This window comes from Eschrichtius robustus, chromosome 2, assembly GCF_028021215.1.
Source record: "Eschrichtius robustus isolate mEscRob2 chromosome 2, mEscRob2.pri, whole genome shotgun sequence".
Classification (NCBI taxonomy): Eukaryota; Metazoa; Chordata; class Mammalia; order Artiodactyla; family Eschrichtiidae; genus Eschrichtius; species Eschrichtius robustus.
In genome coordinates this window covers 70656434-70681697 of record NC_090825.1, presented here as the reverse complement: position 1 = coordinate 70681697, position 25264 = coordinate 70656434, and the positions used below count along the sequence as shown (strand labels likewise).

The 25264-nt window shown below is 37.9% G+C and overlaps 1 protein-coding gene across 10 annotated transcripts in view; it reads left to right on the top strand.

Annotated features, from left to right (window-relative positions):
- MEF2C (myocyte enhancer factor 2C) overlaps positions 1-25264 on the top strand; it is a 144338-nt gene that overhangs the window by 97497 nt on the left and 21577 nt on the right. For 5 of the 10 annotated variants that reach the window (XM_068535621.1, XM_068535625.1, XM_068535619.1 and 2 more), the window contains exons 4-6: positions 4844-4987; positions 13992-14178; positions 16672-16719. In XM_068535621.1, coding sequence (XP_068391722.1) covers positions 4844-4987; positions 13992-14178; positions 16672-16719 — 379 coding nt within the window. Of the gene's footprint in view, positions 1-4843; positions 4988-5046; positions 5185-13991; positions 14179-16671; positions 16720-25264 lie in introns of all 10 variants that reach the window. The other 5 variants (XM_068535626.1, XM_068535624.1, XM_068535627.1 and 2 more) reach the window with 3 other exon arrangements.

The window sequence follows — 25264 nt, the reverse complement described above, 5'->3', positions numbered from 1 at the left end:
AGGGCCTGGAAGCAGCAGTGTTGTATCAGCACCAGGGTGGGAGGGTATTTGTGAAATGTGCTCAGAAAGTTCAGTGAAGGGCAGTCTCCATTTCAACTGCACCTCCTGCGCCTGTGTGGATTCACTGCTTTCTAAAGATTATTCAGCTTGTGAAGAGCACACACTTATCTTCATAAAGCTGTGATAGACAAGCACAAAAATGATTTAATATCAGAGAAAGGAAGCTATTTTTCCTAAGTTGATGTCTTTTTTTTCTTGGCTTTTGTGTGAACAGGACATTCACTCAACTTATAATAACAATTCCTGCATGTGTTCTTGATACATCAGCCCTTGGAAGAGTAATGCTAGCTGTGCAAGAAAGGGTGATTGTTTGAATTTTAACAAAAATTAGTAACAGTATTTTGGGTTTTTTCACAAGGGGATTTGAAATTTCTGCTGTGAAATGGGGAGGCACAGAAAAAGAAAGATGTTGGAAATAATATATTCTTGAGAACTAAGACTGCAGACATGGAAAGAAATTGAATGACTGGAAGCTTTTAATCTGTGATGGTGGGTCTCTGAAAGAAGCTAAATTTTACTTAAATAGCATCAACGTAAAATATTATAGTCTCCATACAATTGAAAAAGGCCAATAATTTAGATATTTCTTTTCTACTAACAAGAAATAAATTAGGAAGGGGAAGCCAGTTTTAACCATTGTATACAGAAGGGATTTTCTAGTTGATAACATAATGTCTAAGACAAGATATGAGAGCTCCATGTGGCATTCTTTTTCATTTATATTCCTTTCAGTAATGAAATAGAATCTGTTCCCTACATCTATTTCATTAGAATTTTTGAGGCACCTGTCACCTATCATTGTCAGTTTATATGTATTTCAAGTTTTCCCAATGAACAAATGTAATAATGCAGGGTCCATATGTCCACATGTCTGGGAGGGGAGATTCCACGTGGTTTTTGGATTACCTGTCTGCACTCCTTTTCCCATTTATTGTTTGGAGTATGTCACCTTCTGTCAATCTAATTACTTCTCTCAGAAAAGTCTGTTCTCAGCTCACTGCATGACAGTCGCTGCCTTGTGAAAACATCCCAGAAGCCTCTGCAGTCAACGATCTACCCCACAAGTGTCACTCTCACATGGAAGGCTGACTCCAGATTTACAGAGTTCTCTGAGGGAAGAGTTTCTTTAGATATGAAGCAAGGGAAGCTGGTGGTTTCAGTAGATCTCTTGCCTTATCTTGACATACAGAATAAATCTCTCAAAACATAGTCAGCTGAGAGGCACTTAAAATATATACATCCAGGACTTCTAGCCCCTGTGAAAGAATAATGATTTAAGTGCCTACATTACCTGACCAGTAACATTTATAAAAGATCAGAGAATCTTTCAAAGGCCAGTGACAGAGATTTTGATTTTACTAGAAAAAGGCCGTAGGGAATAATGCTTATTTATCCATTTAGTAATCCCTTTAGTTAATATCAGCTATTTATTACTGTGATAAAGACAGACTTGGCTGAATCTCATACTAATTCTTTTGTCATCATTAAACAGCTGTAGATTTTTAATATAATAAAGGTAAGATTAGTCTTACGGTTCGACATTCAAACTATGGTAAAGTTTGTGCCATTACTTCCATTTTCAGAGCTTTATAATTCCACTGTAATAATTTGTACTTGGCAGAAATGTGTTCTACAACTTCTCAGCTGAGAGTAATATTTTTGAACAGTTTTTTCAATGTTCTGGTTATGTGATTATGGAAATTTAGAGCTCAATATGCTCTTGGGTTTTGTGTTTGTATTTCTCAAAATACTCCTCTTTTAAATAACATAATATAACTTGAAATAAGACTATAAGTGCCTTTAAATGGTAGAGATATTTCATTACTTAAATAGTGGTGATATTCATTGTAGGATGATGTAGTCAGATATAAGAAGAATTTACTGGGAGAAAATGGGCCACTGTTTCCCTCTTATTCCCATCACTGGCATTTCCTTTGTGACTTCATGCCACTTGCTTTGTTTACTTAATAGTTTATATAAGTCTTTAGGTATAAAGGAGCTATTGATCTAATTCATTTTTTAACCTATAAACTGAGAAATGTTTTATTGAACAACAAGCATTCCCACTTGGTCTAAAACTTGACATCTAAGAAGTATCAACATTTTAGCCATATTTTTATACTTACAATTTTCCCACACCCTAATTTTTTTTTCAGATCTACCTAATTTATTTCAGTGTTCAGTCCGCTGCTGTAGTTACATATGAGTGGGAGAGGTCTATTCCACATCTCTCACTTCGCACTTCACAAGTGTGGGAAAGCCTAGGCAGGGGCAAGGTGACCGCACAGCGGCCTGGCAGGAGGCGGGAGCCTTGGGCCATTGTGCTGGGCCATGCTGGCCTGAGACCTGGCATAAGGTTTCCTGAAATCTTCCTGGAAGATTTGTGAGAGATAATGAGTTAATATTTGTGGAGCTCTTTCAATAAAGTGTAATTGATGTTTGAATTTTTATAAACCAAACACAATATCTACCCCTGAAAGCTTTGTAAGAATATTTAGCACACATGTATGTGCCAGATGGATTGTAATGACAGTTGACAGGCCTCTCCTAACCCTTGCGTTCTGTTGTCAAAAATCTGCACATCAAAACAACTATAGTTTTCACAAGAAGATTTATTGGATAAAAGATTCGGGTGCACATTGAAAAATCTACTGTCTAGATAAGACTGTAAATTAATGTTATACCAGATAAGACCTTAAATGAGGGGTTTATATAAGAATATTCTTACCATGCCCTAGAGAAATATCAGTAGATAAATTCTGAAAAAATATTAAATAATATGTTCTTGATCTTACATATTTTTTTCTGCATAAGTGAATTTTTATGAAAAATTCGTGGAATATGATGCAAGACACTCAGAAATTATTCTTAAAAGCTCAAGGATATGTGGAGATCAAAGCAGAACCACATCATAATACAAATAGTCGTCACCCGGAAGAATGTTTTTGTGATTGAGATAATGCTAACAAAAGAGTTTAAAATATAGGAAATTAAGTTAGCAAATAAAATTGTTATTCTAACGTATTGTGACATCCTCTATAGTATTATTGTAGGAACCCTCTAGGAGTGCTTATTCTGGGTGAAAAATGATAGCTGTAAATCCATGATAGGGGGACAGGTGGCCCCACCAGTTATAAATTCCCCAAGATTGTAAATGTATATTTTATCACCGTGTGTCAAAATATTCATTTTAATATTCAAACATTTTACCACATAATAAGCTGTAACCATATGTTTATTTGTTATATTATATCACTATAACATTAATAAATATTTACAGAGCCACAGTGTATCTTAGACATATTCAAAATGGTAGCTCTCAGTTTGATTTTAACTGAAAATCTTTAGTGCCTCAGAAACTAATTTTTAAAATGTTACATTTGTTACACATCAATAAGAGCCAAGGAGTTTAAATTTTAAGACTCACACCCCCTTTTTAACTCATGTTGTTTTATTTGTTTTCCCCAATTTCATGAATTAAAAATGGAGTGTTATCTCAGCTTTGAATTCCTTAGCTTGATGTCGCAGCTTTTGCTTTCTTTGTATGTGAATTCGGTCTTTAATAAAGATGAGCTCTGCTGAACTTTCCATTGATAAGAGACACTTAGGTACACAGCTCTTTCTAAACGATTTGGTAGTACCAGGAAAATTCAGAAATGTTGCTAGTCTATTAAAAGTTAACATGGCAAGCTGTGTGATTGATTAATCAGAAGTTTTATGATTTCTAAAAACATAACTATCTCTGTAAATAGGATCATATCCCATTAAGTTGACAACCATCAATTTTAAAAAGAAGAAAAAAAGAACGTAAAACTCCTGACTCATACTTTTCCTGTTACAGTGTTACATGAGTATTTATCCTTCTGTGACAGCTGAAACTAGACCAGACGTACATTCAGGAGACAGGAGGTTCGAGAAGAGGCACTGACTTTTCACTTTCGTGTGTCAGGAGGCAGTCTCAGGGTGACCCTCCTCAGCTGCAGCCAGGAGGAACTTGTGCTACTTCAGTCTTTACTGACTTGGTTACCTCTCTGCAGTGTTCTTTGGCTTCCTTACTCAGGTCATGATAATGAAGCCCTAAGCTCAGCTCTGTTGACGTTTTTCTCAGCCTCTGTTTAGGCAGACAACTTCTCAGTATTATCAATTTCAGTACAGGTTTTCACACATATAGAACTCTAACCAGACTAAACAAAGGTGATTCTCTCGTTATGATCACAGGGTCTGAACATTCTTAATGGGTACTTCGTGAGAATGTTAGCTGGGCTCTCCTACCACCTTTTGCTGTCAAGTGCACATCCAAAGGGGTGGCAGGACACTTTTAGTGCCAACCATTATGTTAAACTCAAACTAGGGATCTGTTGCCACCATTTCTGCTTTTGTCATGATCACATTTTCTGAAATCATTGTGTAATGTCCTAACTTCTAATTTTTCTGTGGGAAAACAGTGTTGCAGTTTGCCCCCTTATTTGTATCCTGTGATCGTCTGTCACTAGATATTTGGAGCACATATGAATTCCAGATCATGAAACTTCAATCCTCATACCATCTTTGTCCATCGAATTTGGTTGCAGAAGGAATATTTCCCTTTTACTTTTTTTTTTTAAGTAGTATTGAGTGCACTGTTGAAATGACTCATGGTGTCTTTCTACGGTCTTTCTTTACCCTAATGTAATACAACACATGTAATAACCTAAAATACTGGCAAGCTTGAACGTCTGTGACACCCCTGAATGTCTTTTACAGCCTTTGTCTAGGTTTGAACTTTCCAAATTATGTATTTCAGACGTTGAGAAAGAAGGGCCTTAATGGCTGTGACAGCCCAGATCCTGATGCAGACGATTCAGTAGGTCACAGCCCTGAGTCTGAGGACAAGTACAGGAAAATTAACGAAGATATTGATCTAATGATCAGCAGGCAAAGATTGTGTGTAAGTACTCAAAACACCCTTCATTTTTTTTACTCTTGATATTTCTCTGAACCTGGCAGGCCTTGAACAAGAAAGAAAACAAAGGCTGTGAAAGCCCCGATCCCGACTCCTCTTATGCACTCACCCCACGCACTGAAGAAAAATACAAAAAAATTAATGAAGAATTTGATAATATGATCAAGAGCCATAAAATTCCTGTAAGTACCAAAGGTAGATGGCTGGTCTGCTGATAACTGCTGCAGTAACATACCTTAACCCTTTCAGTGAGGGCTTTCTCTAAGAAACACTGCAAAGTCAAACCCAGAAAATAGCCATCTCGTCCCAAGCGCAGTCACTTAGAAAGCAAGCCCCCTAAGGGTTGCTGAAATTATGTCATCTAAAAGATGTGCCATCAAGAAGTTCTCTCGGAGGTAGCAAGTTCACAGGAGGAAGAGAAAGATCTGTGTGACACACACTGAATTTACATAATCTCTTAAACGCACAGTCCGCACAAATCACCAGGCACTCGTCAAACACTAAAGTCTCCTTCTGAGTGAGGATTGACTGTAAAGATGCACGAGTGAAACTGCAGTTCTCTCGTGTAAACTGACGCTTATCACCCAAGTACAAGCTTATTCCTGAATGAAGCTTCAGCCCTCTCCCTAAACATGAAATTCAGCAGCAGCACTGAAGGGTTAAAGCTAATGCTCGCTGCAGAGAAACAGACTGCATGACAACCTAATGGTAAGATTTCAACATGTTTGTGTGATGGGGTGATTTTAAAGCTTTGTCAGAATATTCGCTTTGCCTATACCAACATTTTCCATGCTTTAACATTTGGCTAAATTTTGTCTTAACCAAGTCAAAAAATTCCTAACAATCAATCATATGCCTTGCCAGATATTTAAGAGAAATAACTCTGCATGTATTATTTTGTTTGCCCATATGTAGAGGGGGAAAGTACATACCTTTTGTTCTATTCTGTCATCAGTCAAGTGATGTTTATTTTGTGACATAAAGTGATGCAACTCGAGGTTCACATGCTTTCTGAGTAACTTTCTGTTAGTGTCCCAACTGTCATTGTATACAAGCTCCTCAGTAGATAATTAATTCCTTTCTCAAAAAAGTACATTTTTTGTAAGTTAGGGAAACAGCCTAAACCTGAGGATTGAGAGAGACTGCAGTGAAAACAGGCCTCAATGCAGATATCTGGGGACAAAAGCCCCAGGGCAAATCCACAACGGCACTCACAAGATAAATTAATGCTTTACACATAGTAGGTGCACAATCAACCTGTGCTGGATTAAACTGAATACTTTAAAACTTATTTATAAAATATATGCATATTAAACTTCATGTCCTCATAAATATATGTCTGCTTCATTTGTTAAATGAAATAATGTCAACAGGAAATCTTTTGTTGAATCAGAATTATTAATACACTGTATCATGAAGGAAAGCTAACTGCCGTAAATTCTTAAAGGTTTTCATAAAACCGAGTACTACATACAACATTTCCACAGTGGGCCCTTGGTCAAATGAAACATTTCCTATCAGATGCAGCAGTGCATACTTGTTATACCCAGAATTCTTAAATGAAGTCTACTGGGATTCTGTCTTGCCCAGAAGGAGGAAAGAAACAGCTCCTTTGGGCCAATTTTTAGTTCTTATGGCCTGAGTTTCTCCCACGTTATAATACACTAGTTTAGAGCTGCTGGGCAGATCTGTGAATGTAAGATTTTAAGGTGAAGCCCATTAGGTGTCTCAGGAGGAATCCCTAGCACAGTGAGGAGAAGGGTGGTGTATGTAAGACTGGTGGTCACTCTCCATGTGTGTGTGGAGCTCTAACCCCCAAAGCTCTGGGAGAACGCCCGTGTTTGCACATTGGATCATTTCGCCCATGCTCTAGGGGGAAAGAGGTGTAACGCATACCTGGATTCCCTCACCGTATTTCATCCTGTCGTGTAAAGAGTTCAGAATCAGGATACATGAATTCTTAAGAGGTGCAGTGATGTGCAGCAGGGGATGGAAAACCACATTCGAGTTTACAGGCAGAGCTGTGAGAAGGAGCCACACAGCTCCAGGCTGTTGCCTCCAAGTCTTCGTTTCTTTAGTAAGTGCTTCAGTCTCCACGATGAAAAGAGCCCAGTTTTCGCACATCGCTTTCAGTTGCTGGAAGTAAATTTTGTTGAAAGTTTCCACAGCTGCTAAAACATTTACAGCGGGGCAAGGACACTCTGCCCTTTGTATGGAGAGAGTGTCTCTACCTCTTTAAAAACATTACAAGACTGTTTTTCTATTTCAGAGACCCAGGTTGAAGAGTTTCCCTTTTAAAATAGAAAAATTTAATACTGCAGTCACCTGTCGGTATAATCTAATTTATGCCCTTATTCCTCAATTACATGAAATAATTCATGGATGATTTGGAATCATGTTGACCAGCATTTCCTCATGTGGGGTTTGCCATGGTTCATGCTGGGCTTCACAGTGAGAAAAAACAGCTCCATTTGAGGAACCAGGAATTAGGAAATGGGCTGAGGGAAGGAGGGGCGAATGCAGGACTGGTTGAGAGAGCCCAGGAGGAAGGGAGGAAGTGGAAATAGACAGTACGGATGCATTTTCTTCAAATAATGGGCTGTGAAGAGAGAGAAATAATACTGTAAGATCAAGGAGGGAGTTAAAAGGAAAAGCACTTGAGATGATTTATATGTAGAGGAGGAACGCTTGAAGGAAGGAAAAGATTGGCCGGGTAGGTGCAATGGGGATAAAATGGCAAAGCTTCTCAAGGAAGGGAAGGGGGCTGGGATGGGAACGGGAAGGGTTTGCAGGTGTAGTCAGGATGGTAGGTGGGAGAGGGAAATTGAGGGGGTGACCACCTCATGACGTCTGTTTTTATACTGAATTCAGCTTCTATAGCTACTGAGATGGGGGAGCAGGTGCTTGGGAGAGAGTGGCGTGGGTATAGATATTGTGAGGAACTGGGGATGGAGGGGGTGGTGAGCACAGGCCAGAGTCGTGGGGCAGCCTGGAGGGGATTTGGATACCAGCACACGGTAGTCACTAGTCTTCAGCGTTGTGTGCTTCTTTTCTCTACTAGTTCTCAGCAGCCTGGTAATGGTTGATCAAAAGTTAAGGGTGTCAGTAGTGGCCCAAAAAAGGGATTCAGTTCAGTCATTCACATTGAATGAAAGAGGGCCTATTAAGTAAAAATCTTTTATTAAAAATATTTTATTGGACTTTTCCTTGCGGTAAGTTTGGGAAAATCATGGGGTTTGGATAAGGGTTGATACCTTTCTGACCACGATGACTCACTTTGGTAACCATGATCAATTTGTTCAGGGATGGAAACTAGAAGCTGTTTAGCTCTCATGCCTATGTGAAAAAGCCAGTGCCAGTGTCGTGGGCATGTGACCTGTGCAGTTACGCAGGGCCCTGCTCTCCTAGGGCCACACTTGGTTAAATGCTCTGCTGTCACCATCTTGAAATTCTTAGTAATTTTTTAACAAGCGCCCCACATTTTCATTTTCCCCTGAGCCCTGCAAATTATACAGCCAGTCCTACCTATAGCATTTTAATCACCCCAAATTCCTTCTTCCTTCCTATCTTGAGGGTTCTAAAATTTGAAGCCCGGCCCTGAAATCTTTGTAAGTTTGGATCCAGTTTTTAATGACTTTTTGGCTTTTGCTTTTTAGACAAAAATTTTTAAAATTTAGATGCTTTTAAGTTCTTAATTTTGAAAAGTCAAGAAGAAAAAGAAAAATGCCAATTTCTAATAGGCATGGGTACGTTATTATAGCCTTGGCATTTCCTAAAGCATCTAGAGCTGGTTGGTTTCTTTTATGGATGCAGCCACTTCAGGGCCCACATAAGTTCGAGGGAGATTAAATGACTTGCCTGGTTAAGTTGCTTTTTATTACACCACCTGGACTGCAGCTGAGATTTCTGATACAAAGGCTGATGTTCTTTCTGATTCCCTGGAACACCTCACTATGGTCGTATTTAAGCTTATAATTTGGTTTCAAATTTATTTAGCCAGTTCCTGATACAGATAAGGAAACAAAACAAAAGATAGAATGCAACAGATGTTACCGTATTTTATGAATTGTGAATTTTTGAAGTATGCTCTGATATCAGAATTATATCTGACTTCTGTTTAGCCAATCACAAGAGAGTTTTATAATAACTCTCATCAAATTGTTTACAGTCCAGAATTCTGGAAACTGAGTAACTCTTGGGGATGATGGTCAGAGGAAGAGAGGAGTAGAGAGACTTTCACTAAATTGGTTAGTAGAGTGGTTCAGAATTTATTAAATGATTATGAATCGTCCTCTTTATTTTGGATGTGGACATAAGCATGGGGGAGGAGGGAGGTATTGGCTTTGCTCTCTACTGAGACACAATCGATATTCTGTAGAATATTCAGGGGAGAAGCAGTTTTACAGCAGATCCTTAGGGTTCCCAGGTAAACATTTATAAGTAGTAATAGTGAATACGGATTAAAACATTTGTAACCAAAAGAAAGCTTTAAAATACCAAATCTGAGTAAATATGAATGATAGGAGTCTTTAGGGTGTATTTTTCCCCAAGCCCTCCGTCACACCCTGGCATCAGTGGGCATAAGCATGCACCCCAACGTGGACGTTCAGCCACGTTCCGTGAGAATCCAATTAGTTCATTATGTTTGTGGTTCATAAATAATAAGCTACTAATATGCAGCCCATACTCACTTCACAGTATAATTTCTGACTGAAATATTTTATTTCTATCCAAAAACATATACTGTGTTGCATGGTGATTTAGTAGCAAAACCAATAGACTCAGTCACTAGTTAGATGACCTTGGGCCACTTAACTTAATCTCATCAATTTAAAAAGGAAGGATTATTTCTATAGTGAAGGGATGTTGAAATGGTTGAGTCATATCATGTATGTAAATTATAGTATAGTGTCTGCTCAGAAAATAATATATAGTAAGTTGTAAGCTTGTACGTTTTTATGTTAATATAGTATCTTACTAAACATTCTTCTTTGAATAAAAATATTCAATTAATATAATAAGAAGTAGACTAGGGTATGTATTACTTCATAGCAAAAGAGCTTTAGCACCTTGATGAAAGGGAACGTTATTTGACCAACACCTTAATTGCTCTTGTAAAAATAGGGAAAGAGATCAGGAGATGGGTGGGAGCAGGGGCAGGATTAAGTAGAGTAGTCAGGGTGGGCTTCCTTATGAAGATCAGATATTTTTAAAATTTATTCAAGTATAGTTGATTTACAATGTTGTATTAATTTCTGCTGTACAGCACAGTGACTCAGTTATACATATATTCTTTTTCATATTCTTTTCCATTATGGTTTATCACAGGATATTGAGTATAGTCCCCTATGTTATACAGTGGCACCACGTTGTTTAAACATCCTATATGTAATAGTTTGCATCTGCTAATCCCAAACTCCCAATCCATCCCTCCAGCCACTCCCTCCACCCCCTCCCCCAGCGCCCCCCACCACCACTCCCGGCCACCACAAGTCTGTTGTTTATGGAAAAGACCAGATTTTGAGCAGAAACTTGAAGGAAGTGATGGAGTTAGCCAGAGAAATGAGACAGGAATGAGGCAGGGAGGAAGAGGAGGATAGGAAATCAGTAATGGAGCCTGGCAAAAACTGGAATTTATAGGGCCTTGTGGAACATTGGAAGAAGTTGGGCTTTACTCCAACTAAGATGGGAGCTCTCACAGGGTTTAGAATAGAGAAGTGCCATCATCTGATTTATGCTTTTAAGGGATCTATCTGTTTGCAAGGTTGAAAATAGAAGGGAGGGCAAGGATAGAAGCGGGTGACTATTAGGAAGTGACTGCAGTGATTAAGGCAAGAGATGATGGTGCTAGAACCAGCCATTAGAAGGTGAGAGGTGGTTGGAGACTATATGGAAGTTAAGCCAGTAGGATTTCCTGGTAGACTGGATGTGGGGAGTGGGAGAAAGAGAAGATTCTGGGATGACTCCAAGGATTTTATTGTGTGCAAACAAAAGCATTGAGCTGTCATCAGCTGGAGATGGGGAGAGTTACGTTGGAGCTAGTTTTGAGATGTCTATCAGACACTTAAGTAGAAATATTGAGGGTATAGCTGGATATGCAAGGCTGGAGTCAGGAGAGAGATCTGAGCTAGAGATAGAAAAAGGGCTGTGGTACTCTTACATTCAGAGAGCCGGGAGAAGAGGAAGAACCAGCAGCGAAGGCTGAGAAGGAGCAGCTATCAAAACAGGAGGGAAAGTTCAGGGCCATGGAAAGGGAGGGAGTTTATCAAGGAGTGACCATCTGTGTCCCAGTTGAGGACTGAGAAGTTACCATTGGATTTAGCAACCTGAAGGTTATTCATGACTATGACATGAGCATTTTCAGTGAAGTGGTGAGGAAAATTTTTTAATGGAGTGAGTTAAGAGAAAGCAGTGTGCTGTGTTTACAACAGAAGTCACAAGAGCAGCATTGTCATTGAGGACATGATTTTCCAAAGTGGTGAAAAATTTTTAATAAAGTTCCATACCAAACAAAGTGAAACATTCCCTCACATACACAGTAATTGCATTTCTGGGAATTTCAGTGTATCATAAAATCTGCATTTCGGTGTATTAAAAATACCTTGTGTCTGCAGAACAAAGTTAGTTCTGACTCAGATCATTATTAAACAGGTTTTTCACCCACATGAATGTCCAGTGGGACATTCGAAAGTTGGATGGGGTAAGAGATAATTCTTTGTTGTGTAGAACTGTCCCACATGTAATAGAATATACAGCATACCTACCCACCAGGAAAATACCAGCCATGCCCCCCAATCATTGTGACACCCACAAATTTCCAAAATGCTCCCTAAGGAGATAGCCCACCTGTATAGAGTACCACTCTTCTAGATCTAGAGAGTTACTATTATGGCTCCAGTGGGGAACAGATGGCAAACTCAAAAGGGTAATTGAAGAGAGTTTAATAAAGGGACTATTTACAGATGGGTAGAGATGAGGGAAGCTCGAGAAATAGTGAAGTACATTAGGGCTTACAACCTAGAAGCTCGTAGCACATCTAGGTCTGAAGGAGCAAGAGGAGGAAGGAGTTACCGGAGCACAGTAAGATCTATGTCTGTAGGAGAGAGGGCCCAAAAGGGGTGTGACCTTCACTAGGGGAATGCAGCCTCTGCCATCCTGTGGCCCAGCAAGAGGGATGCTACAGTAGAAGAATACCCTGACCTCTCTCCTCCTACTCTCTGTACTTCTGACGGTGCCTCCACTGGCCCAGCCAAAGCCAGAGGGCCAGGGGGATCTGGTGGATACAGTCTGCAGCATCAGCCTCCTGGGCCCAGAGCAGTGAAGAGGGTGGAGGGGCAAATGGAGAAAACCTAGAAGGCTACTTCGTTTTCTTAGGTGTGCTAGAGTAATTCTCATTTGGCCTTTTAATAAAGGAATGCAATATTTTATTGACTCTATAGACATTTATTTTACAGCATACACTAATATTTTTTGTTGTTTAAAGACTGGGAATTGGATATATTCATTCTTTGGTGTCTTATCAAACATGGATGTTCGATTGTATCATGGTGTTTATCCAAAATTATTTTTGTTACCCTGTTGACAACAGATAAAGCCTAATAAAAAAAATGACTGTGTTAACATAACACGTGAACATTTTTATTTCCCTCTAAAAAATGAAGAATCAAAGACATGTAAAAGAAAAGAGTTATGACATGTTTGTTTTTGTCAGTATCGCCATGTCCAGATCCGGGAAGAAAAGACAAATAGGAAAAATAGAGAAAAACGGAGCAGAAGCATAGAAAGAGGGCAGTATTGTAATTATCACCAGGATAAACAGAGAACTATAGCAGAGCACAACGTATGGTGCAGGCCAGCCAACGAACCAGGAAGAACAAAACAAAACAAAACTTGATGTTGGGATTACAGAAAAAAATAGTAAAAAAAGAAAACTTTGAGCCACATGCACTTATGCATTTAAATTTGTACAGTGGCTTATTAGAGACTCCCTGAGAGAATGTTCTATATAAACCCTAGTATACCTATTAGATTCACACACATACACATACATGTATCCATTTTATACTAAATGCTGTATGCTCTGGCATCATGTGTCCTCTGGCAATATATGGAAACAGTATTTTCATTTATAATGTTAAAAACGAAGGAAAAGAGGGAGGCAATTACAACTATGATTATCTAGCTAATGCAAGCAGAAAAATAAGCATGTTTGGATTAAATTGCCAAAATAATACCAAAAGATCAATGATTGGGACCTGAATTACTCTAATTAGACATCCACAAAGCCTCAGTTCACTAAATGCTTGCAACTGTCTCATTGAAGATATAGGTCTTGCCATTTGTCAGTGTCAGTATATCCCAAAATGTGAAGTGTAACGTACATTCTGAACTATCATGTTAAAATATGAATTATTGAATGATACATGCTCTGTTGAATCCTGTATCTTAAAATGTCTATTATCTTTAGAGTTAACTTTCAAAAGACAGACTTTTAAAAATAATAATTAAAGTATATATGCTTTTCACACGCCTGGAGATGATTTTATATCATTAAACTTCTGCATAAATATGCTTCAATAAGCAATTAGACCAAAGGCTCCAGTTTGCGTTTTAATCCTTTTTCTCTGTGAAGTCATCACAATCATATACCTTTGATCTTGCAGTCATTTCTGGCACCAGATTCAGATATCACAGATGAACAATCACTACTTAATAGAACGGAATTCAAAGACAACGGAGTCTAATGAAATGGGGCTTTGTTTGAAACAAAAGTGAAACGTTTTCTAATAGTTGCAAAGAAGGCATTCTAAGCACATTAAAGAAATCAATTTAGGATCCGCACATCTTGAGAGCTCTTCTTAATGGTCTTCTAGACACCAGGCAGTTTGGAATTTGAAATTTTTCTTTGAAAAGTAAAAGCTGTCTGTACTTGGAGAGCTCTGTTTCTGTTCGTTTTGTTTACCCGTGGGTTTTTTTCCTGCTCCTACAGGCTGTTCCACCCCCCAACTTTGAGATGCCAGTCTCCATCCCAGTGTCCAGCCACAACAGTTTGGTATACAGCAACCCCGTCAGCTCACTGGGGAACCCCAACCTTTTGCCACTGGCCCACCCTTCTCTGCAGAGGAATAGTATGTCTCCTGGTGTAACACATCGACCTCCGAGTGCGGGTAACACAGGTATGTTCTCATAAGAACGCAACGGTAACAAACCATTGGAAGGAGCCACCCTTGGCAAAAAAAGACTATTTTACCTACAAGATGACGCGTTTTCCAGTTTTCCATGTCTTTTGTCCCTTCATTGCTTAATAACCATCCCCAGCTAGGTCTTCCACATGATAAAACCTAACTCAGCATATCTTTCAAAATGTTTCATAATCTGCAGTTTATCCGTTGAGCCTATCTGTCACCAATCTCCTCATTTGGCTATATTTTAACCACATACTTTCTCAAACAGAACATCAAATATCGTGTCTCCATGCTTTTGCTTCTCCTCTTCTCCTGCCTAAAATGCCATTTTCCCTCTTCCTCCTATCTATCACCTCTTCTGTGAAACCTTCTCCTGTGTCCTCTGATAGCATCTATCTCAGTTATTTATTATTTTGGTCGATATTTATTTATTTATACAGTAACTTATAGCACAAAAGTAACTTATAGCACAAAAGGATTTAAGGCAGAGAAAGAAATGTGATAGGATAGCATAATTTATAAGAACGGTGAATTAAAAACAAAACTAAGTCAGTAGTTAAGAGCACATCACAAGGACATATACACCTGCCACAAATGTGTGTCTACACTTCTAGGAGACGCTTACCGTTATACAATTCACAGTGTCCCAGAGAAAAATCATCACTCAGGAAAAGTTCGACCATTTTTAGTACTCAGATCAAACGATACACAATATGATGTACTGTATTGAGTATGTGTCCATTTCCCCACTGAACTTACAGAACCTTGAAGGGAAGAATGTCCTCTTGATTTGTCACACTCACCGTAAGAACTAAATAAATGTGAGTTGAATATAACTAAACAATTCCTTCATATTTCTAAATAAGCACCAAAAAGTCATGGTGTTTCTAAATCACGTACAGCAAATCATTATATATTTACATTTTATTTCTTTAAAAGCACTTGATAGGAAAGTTTTAATGTCTTAGACACACTTTTTATTAAAAGCGATTTATTCACAGAATTTTTCCTTTAGAATACTTGACTATCTGCCTTATAATTAGAATTAAACATGTGTTACTTTTTTAGTACAGAAACTTCATGTGGAGAATACAATCAAAATCAGCCACACTAAAAAAAACTTGATAAATCTTGAATCTGAGAGATGTGTATAAACAACTTATGCTATTCTTTCTACTTCTGAATATGCTAAAATTTTTCATAAGCATTTTCAATAACCATATGTATTCCTTTCAGATCATACTCAAATGCTATTGAATCTCCTATTTGATGAACTCATGCTCATTTGTTTTTAAAAATCTCATCATTTATTTCCAAAATATTTATTTGATTGGAAATAATAAACATTTTCCTAAAACGTAATGAACAGTTTCTTCTAATTCCAAACCCAGAACCAAATAATAATTATAGCAATTAGAGAATAATCTAGCTGATATTCTGTTCTTTTGGCTAAATTTTGTTCCTTAAAAAATAAAAATAATTATTATATTCAGTATCTTTTTCAAACATCCCAACTCTCATAAATACACACTGCCAGATTTTAACCTACTTTCTTAAGCTAACAGTGAATAAAGATATGTTTCTAAATTTGTAGTCAATAAAACCTGTTTTATTGCATTAGTAAGTAAAATCTGGATAGTAAATGAGATCATTCACTGTTAGAAGATTCATGAAATGACCAAAGTTCTAGACAATTAGCGTTGCACAGGATTAATTGTATAAAATATACTTACAAAGAATTAAACATCAAATATATGGTTATTTGAGCATAGAGTAAACCTTACTCTTTTTCTTCACTTTCTAGAAAATATCACCTTAGAGAAAACTAGACTTGGAAATATGATAAAAATTTAGAGACCATTCAAAGACTAGATTTTTTTTTAAATTTATTCATTTTTTTAATTTTTGGGCTGTATTGGGTCTTCGTTGCTGCATGTGCGCTTTCTCTAGTTGCAAGGAGCGGGGGCTACTCTTCGTTGCGGTGCGCGGGCTTCTCATTGCGGTGGCTTCTCTTGCTGCAGAGCGTGGGCTCTAGGCGCACAGGTTTCAGTAGTTGTGATACGTGGGCTCAGTAGTTGTGGCTCGCGGGCTCCAGAGCACAGGCTCAGTAGTTGTGGCGCACGGGCTTAGTTGCTCCACGGCATGTGGGATCTTCCTGGACCAGGGCTGGAACCCATGTCCCCTGCATTGGCAGGCAGATTCTTAACCACCGCGCCACCAGGGAAGTCCTAAAGCCTAGCTTTTTAAATGTAATCTTTCTTAGAAACAAAGATTCTGCAAAATGTCAGTCAGTGATTGAATGTATTTTTAATGTTTGAGCACAGCATATCACAGTGAAACGAATATCAGCCATCTGACCTAGGTAATACTTGACAAATTTAGGACTCTTGGGTGAGGACAGAATACTAAGGTTGCTAAAGGTAAAGTGTGTTGCTCTGTGGGCCTTTAGCCTTTCTCCTTTTGATCTTCCTTTTTCATCCATAGGTGGTCTGATGGGTGGAGACCTCACATCCGGTGCAGGCACCAGTGCAGGTGAGTGGAGACTTCAGTACTAGAGTACGTTTCATTGTTTAGGGTTCCTTTACTTGGTGATTTGCAGAAGTAAGCCTTTTGAACAAAGTCAAGTTGAGAGATGAGTGAGAGGCATGGGAAAATGGCCCCAAGAATTTCTAAAGCACTTTTATGAAGCAGGAGTGGTTGGATAGTAACTCAGAAGACTGTTTATTAACTAGACCTTTCCTTAATAAAACTTCAACTAGTCAACATAATCAGAATTGGGGGTTCTGATCAAATCAATTTAATCCTAGGTACCATCTGTAGCCACAAAAGTACCTTTAACAAGCCTTGTCGATCGTGTTCTTTGTTAATCATTTCACGTTAAATGTGAATCACTTTCTACACAAAGTACCAAACTCCTGTACACTTCTAAAGGAGAATACATAAAGAAAAGGAAGGAGTGAGATTATAACCCTTCAACAATACTGTTAATAAAATAAAACCACATTTGGCATTAAAATGAGTTCTTAGAGAATATGAACACAGTGTACCCCTCAAAAAAGCCCCTTAAATATAGTTCAGCTCTTAAGAACTTCTTCCATTATGGCCAATTATCTCATAGTCACACTTCTCCAGGGTTCCATATTAATTCATATAATTGTGATTATTGAGATATTGATGTCATTTTCAATGCAGCGGTAAGACAGGACAATACTTTCTGATGTTAACTGCAGTTCGCTATTGGCACAACAAGTAACCATGGTAATTCCTGCAGCTGGAACATGCTCTACATTTAAAATAGTAGGAGGCAGGCATGGTAACATAAGGTTATGCTTGAAATGTCAAAAAAATTCAAGTTTATTGAAATGTCTATGGACACCCTAATTAAAATATTTTGCCGGGTTCAACTGTAGTAGCCTGCTAATTATAAGAAAGAAGATTAAAAAACTGGCATATAAAAACATTTTTATAAATATATCCATTTGGGAGTAATGTTTCTTATTCCTGATGTTGGCTCTTCACTAATTCAGTGAGTAATGAAGGAAAAGTATTAAAACTACACAGTGAATTAACAAACAGAATCAATGGCACTAGCTTCCTATTTTATCTAGCTTTTAAAAATTAGGTAGATTCAAATTAATGAGTAGACTGAATATACTATTTTGCTGGACATTGAAGCAAAGTGCTAATTTTTTTTCCCTCAAAAAATGCTGTATGGTTTGTAGCCTGAAAATTACAGAACCAGATCAAAGCTAGATCATTGTAGCTTGGATTCAAGTCTCTGCCAAACACTGGCTAGAGAGGGTGATGGGGGCTGAAAACTGGATTGTCTCAAAGACCAGGAAGGAGATAAGAAAAATGGATTCGACGTTATGATATTTTATCCAGTATCTCGATGCATCAGTTTGCTTTCTCATATGGGAACAGCCAGTAGTGGTGATGAAAGTTATTAGAAGTAGTTAAAAAAATCAAAACAAAACACGTGGGGTTGGGGGGATGGGTCACTCATCTTTGATGAACGTGGCCTCTTGTTACTGCATAATAGCTAGAATGCTTTAGAATTCTATGTTGAAAATAAGTGTCGTTGTTCAATTATGCTGTCATTGTCAATTCCCTGACAGTCCACTAACGTAAATGGCCCTCTGGGGACAAAGAAGACACTCAATCTTGTAAGCATAGAAGTTAGCCACATATAGGCTATAGCGTCACTGAACTAAAAAAAAAATCTTACAGGCTTAGCAAATTCATCCCCCTGCTTCAGGACCTCTGCTGTAGCACAAGAATCTTCTACTTCAAAAATAGAAGGAAATAAAAGAAACACTCAGTTGCTCCACCTTGATGATAATAAACCTTGTATTTTGATAATTGTATCTTGTAGCCACGAGCATATAATTGTCACAGTTTCTGTATAGTTATGAAAGAGTTACTTCCCCACTTTTTAAAAGTAGAGGAAGAAGCCCTTTCTAACCCTGGTTCCACAGAACACCTGTTGCACATGCCACTGAGTCTTGAGCTTAGCTGCTATGTCCTGCTCACAGGCTTAGCCGTCTGCCCCTTCTTTCTCATGCCAGCCAGTATCATGTGTCGGAGATGAATATATCGGTGCTGATGTCAGACAATCATATAATACCGAGGGAAACAAGGCCAGCCAGAATGTCTCTACATTTTCAGAAAAGAAAACTAAAGCAAAATGGCCAGAAGATATCTTCCAAATTTTGAATATTGTCATTGAAATTCAAAGTCTCAGATAAAGTTAGAAACTCTGAGGTCAAGTGGCAAGACTCTGCAGTTAAGTTAAATATTTTTTGGCCTGTAATTTTTTTTCAAAATCTAGTCATCTCAACTTGTAAAAAGGGTATAGTTTCATGAGGGAAGGAAATACATTTTTTTTAATAAATTTATTTATTTATTTATTTTTGGCTGTGTTGGGTCTTCGTTGCTGCACACAGGCTTTCTCTAGTTTTGGCGAGCGGGGGCTTCTCTTCGTTGCATTGTACGTGCTTCTCACTGCGGTGGCTTCTCTTGTTGCAGAGCACGGGCTCTAGGCGCGCGGGCTGCAGTAGTTGTGGCACGAGGGCTCAGTAGTTGTGGCTCTCGGGCTCCAGAGTGCAGGCTCAGTAGTTGTGGCGCACAGGCTTAGTTGCTCCGTGGCATGTGGGATCTTCCCGGACCAGGGATCGAACCCGTGTCCCCTGCATTGGCAGGCAGATTCTTAACCACTGTGCCACCAGGGAAGTCCTGGGAAGGAAGTAAATTTGGCATTTATTGTGTTCTTATAAATACCAAGAGACCAAAGAGCTCTCAGCTCGATCATAAAGTATAGCATCTTTCCCATCCACTCCCTGCACTGTACCTCTCCCTCATCCCACCATCCAGTGAGTCATCAAATCTTACCAACTCTGCCTGGAAGGTATTTCCTAAAGCTAATCCTTTCTCTCCATTACTATCCCACTGCCCTGGTTCAGGGTTATAGCAACACTCCAGAACTATTTCCAGAGATCCCTAATTCATCTCCCAGCTTCACACTGCATCCCACTCCAGTCTCCTCGTGACTCATTAGTCTTTATCAAAACCTTAAACTAATTGTAGGTCATCGTTCAGATACTCAAAATCCAGCCATGGTTTCCCAGCTCTTTCAGAATTAACCATGAGCCTCTTATCTCTGGCCCATCCCTACTCTCCAGTCTTCAAGCTTCTTACCTTCTGCCACTGCCATCAAAAATCCTGCACTCCAACTCTAATAATAGCAAACATTTAAATTGCTCTTACTATGTGACTTACAAAAATTAACTCATCTTTTTGCATAGCAGCCCTTTAATGTATATATTCATATTAATGCCCTTCCTATAGTTGGGGGAACTGAGGCACAGAGAGGTTAAGTAATGGCTCAAGGTGGAACCCAGGCAGTCTGTCTCCAGAGTCCATGCTCTTAACTGCATTGTGCTGCCACTTTCCAAACAGTGTCAAGGCTTCTTGCCTTTGTGTATGCGTTCCTAGAACTCTCCTGCTTCATGCTGCTGAGCACCGCTTGTCATCCCTCAGAATTCAGTTCAACCATTCAGGAAATCCTTTCCTGACTCTTACAAAAGGAATTATGCACCTCTCCTTGATTCTCTCTTGGCAGCCTGTGCCTACATTATTTACTTCCTTGCATTGTAATTGCAATATCTAGGCACACATCTCTCTCCTGGACATTCATCCCTCTAGGGGCAAACTGTGTCCTATTCAGTTTGTATTCCCAGCTCAAGAAATAAGTGAGAGGACATGGCAGATATTCAGTAAATTTTTGTTAGCTGAATAAAGGAAAAGTTGATCTTCTAGACATAAATTTGTAATACTGTTTATGTGAAAAAAAGAAAGAACACTTCAAAGGAATAATGTAATTTTAAATACAAAAAGATACACCCTTGATCTGTAATTCACAAAAATAATGTATTCTTCTGATACTGTGTATAATGAATAGTGCATTAATTATTTAATTAAATGGCTGAGCACTATTGACCCATGAAGTTTTACTAACTTTAACTTACTTAATGGAAAACCTGAAGAGCTGATATACAGCAGGAAATGAAATGGAGGTTGGTACCTCAGACCATCACAAATTCCCTCTTAAAATAGTGACCCTCTTATTGCTTAAGTTGAAGTCATTTCAGAGATGAAGGCAAGTGTTGATAAAGAAGAAACAGGATGGGGTTGTGCTCTTGATGTAAGGGAAACATACAGCAAGTCATTATAATACATTAGTAATAGTGACACTTGTAGGTTTCAGTTGACAGTTATTCATCCACTATTTAATCCTTTCCTTTCAAGAGACAAAATGAAAAGTCACTGCTTTTAAAATTACATTTTGTCATATCTCCGTACATTAAAGCTTTTAACATGCTAATCTTAGTGGTTACAGATGATTTTAAGATCAGGTTCAACTGAATTTCTGTTCGATTTAATAGAAATAATCGTTAGCACAGCCATGCCTTGTGTTGGATTATTCACTTCCCTCTTGGTACCCTTTGTTTTCACTTTGATAACATAGTTGCTTTTTTATTGAGTGAAAAGTACCAGTATGCTCAAGGATATACTGTTTCCTGATTGAGACCAAAAAAAGGGAGGTGGGGGGAGCAGAAAAAACCCTTTAGGAACCTCTTTGAAAATTTAGGAGAATTCTACAGTCTACATAGCTATTTGACAATAAGGCGAAGGATATTTATGTATATTGATTAATAATTTTAATCGGCATTTACAGTAAATATAATTTTATATAAAAAGAAACTAACAGCTGTTTCCTTATTTTGATGTTTATTGTTTACTATTTTATGCATTTGATTGTCAAGCACTGTCACTTCTGGAATGCTTAATTTATATCAGCTAAATACATGGAGACTTGGTGGTGGCAGTGTACTGCTGCGGATAAACCACTGAGCGGTGGCTGAGTGAGGAGACCTGGCTTCCAGACTCTGAAAAGACTCCATCCAGTTAAGATTTTGGGTCATAACTTTGAGCCTCTGAACTTAGTACTCACATTAAGGATAAGACACAAAAGTCTTTAAAGTCCATTTACATGCAGTGTTTTATGATCATATAATCACAAAACTTTCCACATGAGTTTTTTGTAATTCATTTAGCATTGGAAAAGAAAAATTTAGCATATTATAAAATAGAACTAAATGAGAAGAGGAAAAGGTCACACAATGTTTAATTATTCTATACCAGTACTATTGCTTTGCAAGTATTTGTTTTTGAGAATACTTATCAAAAATTTCTTGGCTGACTTTCTTATCAACCAAACAGACTTCTCTGCAATTCTTGCTCAATGATTTAAACTATCAGTGAAGTGGTTAAAAATTCAGTTTAAAAGTATTGGCTTTAACAAGTTTATATTTTTGTTGTCTGACAAAACACAAATGCAGAATGCAATATTCAGGAAAAGGAGATTGATACCATTTAGTTACTCTCAAATAAGAAAACTTTTTTGTTACTATAAAAATATAATTTTATATTACTTTTTAAAAAATTGTTAGGCAGCCAATGAAAAAACTCTGAATTAATAGTTGGATTCTTTTAAAGTATTATGTTAGTTTAAATTGTCCTGAATAAAAATTCTGAACTCATTTGCAGTTTTATCTTGGGAGTTCACCCAACACATAAATAAAGATCCAACAGCATTGCTTTATTATTATCTATGCAATTAAGTAACAATGATATTTTTAACCCAAACCAAGGTTATCTAGATTTATTAAAAGGAAAAAAAATACTGTCCTCTAGTTGGAGAATCTACAGCACGTGATAATCAGCCACTGCCAAGAAAATCAGTGTCCACTTCCCGTGTACAAGACCTGGAAGATGATAGGTAAAGCAGTACCGTGACACCATTCTCTAGGGGTCAATGTTGAAGTGGGAGAGGCAGGTCAAAGAGGAGACAGATGAATGTTACAGGCTAAGTCAGGGCACCATCTGCTTTCAACCCTTTTGGTTTGACTTAAGGAGTTTGATTTCCAGAGGGAAAAACAAAATTTCAAATTATAACTTCCCTAGAGAGTGTTTCAGCAGATTTTAGAGCCTTTTGCATATCATGATTTCTGACCTCACAAGTTGTATTCCTTTTTATCACCTGTCTTTCTATTATATTCAGCAAAGCAATGTGAAAATTGGTCTCTTCACTCATATCCCATTGATTTAACCTAAGAGTGTGATTGATAATAAAACTTTGGTCTTTTTAGTATTAACTCAAGAAGTTAACATTTCCCCCTAAAATATTAGTTTTACTCAACATTTGTGTTTTTTCTCTTAGCATTTTTCTTTGTCCTCGCACAGTGTTGGTTTCTCTCTTTCCTGTTTTTGACATCGCCATAAGATTTTATTTGGAGATAATACAGAAGGAAAAGCTCTTTTCAAAATCATTAGTGATATGAAACTGTACATCAATAGACAGCAGATCCTGACGGAGGGATGTGGTTAAAAAAACCCCTCTTGGAAATCAATGTTTTACCTACCAGGGACTTTTCGGGGCTTCAAGGCTGTCAGCCAAGAGTATAATTTGCTGTTTTTAGACAAACCTTTGCCAGTCTTAAATTTTAGTTAGACTTATATAGAATCTTTCACTTGAATTTCAATTCTAAGAGTGTATAGTCATGAAACAGTCTCATATTTGAAAGATCAAATCAGATATATTCCTTTAGTTAACTTTCTACTAAAGGAAACTATATTGTACCAAAACCTTGGCTAAACAGTTTCAATTTATCATCTGTAGATGTGTCCATAGGGTGCTAAGTATTCACTAGGTTTATTTATTATTGCTCCATTTCAGTTATTTTAACTGAACTTAATATCTACTTAGTAACTGTCTTACTAAACACTATGCCCTCCTTTCACGATTTTTTGACCTTAGACTCCACTTACAACCTCTAGTTATGGCAAAGAACGGATTTGTCGTATTTGTGGTGTGAGGGGGAAAAAAATCCCTGCTATATTAGGTTATTATAATATAGTAATAATAACAAATCTAAAGCTGTGGTCAATTTACATATTCAAACATGATAACATTGACTTACATAACAATCATGGAAAAGAAACCTTTAGTATTAAGCAACTCAGAGGAAACTGTGAAATCATGGAGCAAAATTTTTGCTCAAGCAGTAATTTGGGAAAATATTCTGGAGGTAGATATTCAGAATAATAAAATCACCAAGAAAAATACATGATATACAAGTTACTTTAGAGATGACATCACCCTTGGAAAGTCTGTGAATTCCCATTTTGCAGGATTGTTGGTGAAAATTAAATGAGATCATCAATACAAGGCAGCACCTAGCACAGTTTCTGCCCTAGAGTAAGTGCTTGTTAATAAATGTTGGCTTTTGTTAGTATTATAATTATATTCTTGACTTCCTAAGCAAAAAATAAAGCTTAGTTTAATCTAGTCCCAGTAATATTTATTAAATGTGCAAGGTGTGAGTAGTGCACTAGTAGGCCTCACAGAGATGCCTGCCGCGGCCCCTACCCTCAAGGGTGGGAGTAGAGAGGAGATATTAATAAATCTGAGGCAGAAAGGGAGCGCAGTGCGATGCAGTGCAACACATTTCATTTGAACATTATCATCTTCTGATGTGTTTGCAGCAGTTGTGTAAATGTTAAAACCACAAGTAATTATTCTTTCTCTTCTGTCACGTTCTCTCTAATTTGAACTGTCTCAATATTTTTGTTTATAAAAATGACTGAAAGAATGAACAATTGTGTCAATAATGAAGACACCCCCTCATTTTTTAGTAAAGAGACAGCCCCCAAATCGCAAGAAGTGAACAATTAAGTGAGTCATAAATCTATCATTCATTGTTAAGTGGAACTTTTTTTAAGATAGCAAGGTTCCATGTCATTTTTGTGGTGCGATGAAAAACTATCCCTTCAGTAAGTCAGTACCGAGAACAGAACGATAGAGTGCCTTTGTGCATGGGAAACATCAAATTGTCGATTTCTTTCTTATTTGCAAGTTGGAGCCTTTATTCCAAGAGAAGGAACAATTCAAGGATGCATTCTAAATCTGAAACATCTGGCTTTTGTAATAATGTAGTGGAAGCAGCTTGTGCTTTGGATTCAAATCAGAGCTCTCCCACTTACTGACAAGTCTCAGAAACTCCCGGAACCTCAGTTTCCTCATCTGTCACAAATTGGGGTGATAATGCCTGACCCACATGACTTTCAGGAAACATGAAAGTGGTCTGCCAACACAAACCGGCTTTGTAACACAGACTCCAATCTTCAGGAAAACAACTCAGTAATAAGTAAAAATTCTTTACGTCTGCCTCACAATCCAGAGCCCATTGTATGTGCTGAATGTTTAAAGTTCTAGTTGGCAGATAGACTTAATTTCACAAAAGATGCTAAACAAAACACATCTAAGAAACATCAAGGACAAATGGGGTAAGTAGGAAATCCACGAAGGCGTGGTTCAGCATCAGGGTGACATGGTCAAGCAGAAGAGACAAGTCTCTTTTTAGAACATCTACTGCCCTCTAACTGGTATAGCCAAGAATAGTCTTGGCTCGGGTGTATTCTTGGGGTATTTTCTAAGAATACACCACAAAAGGCA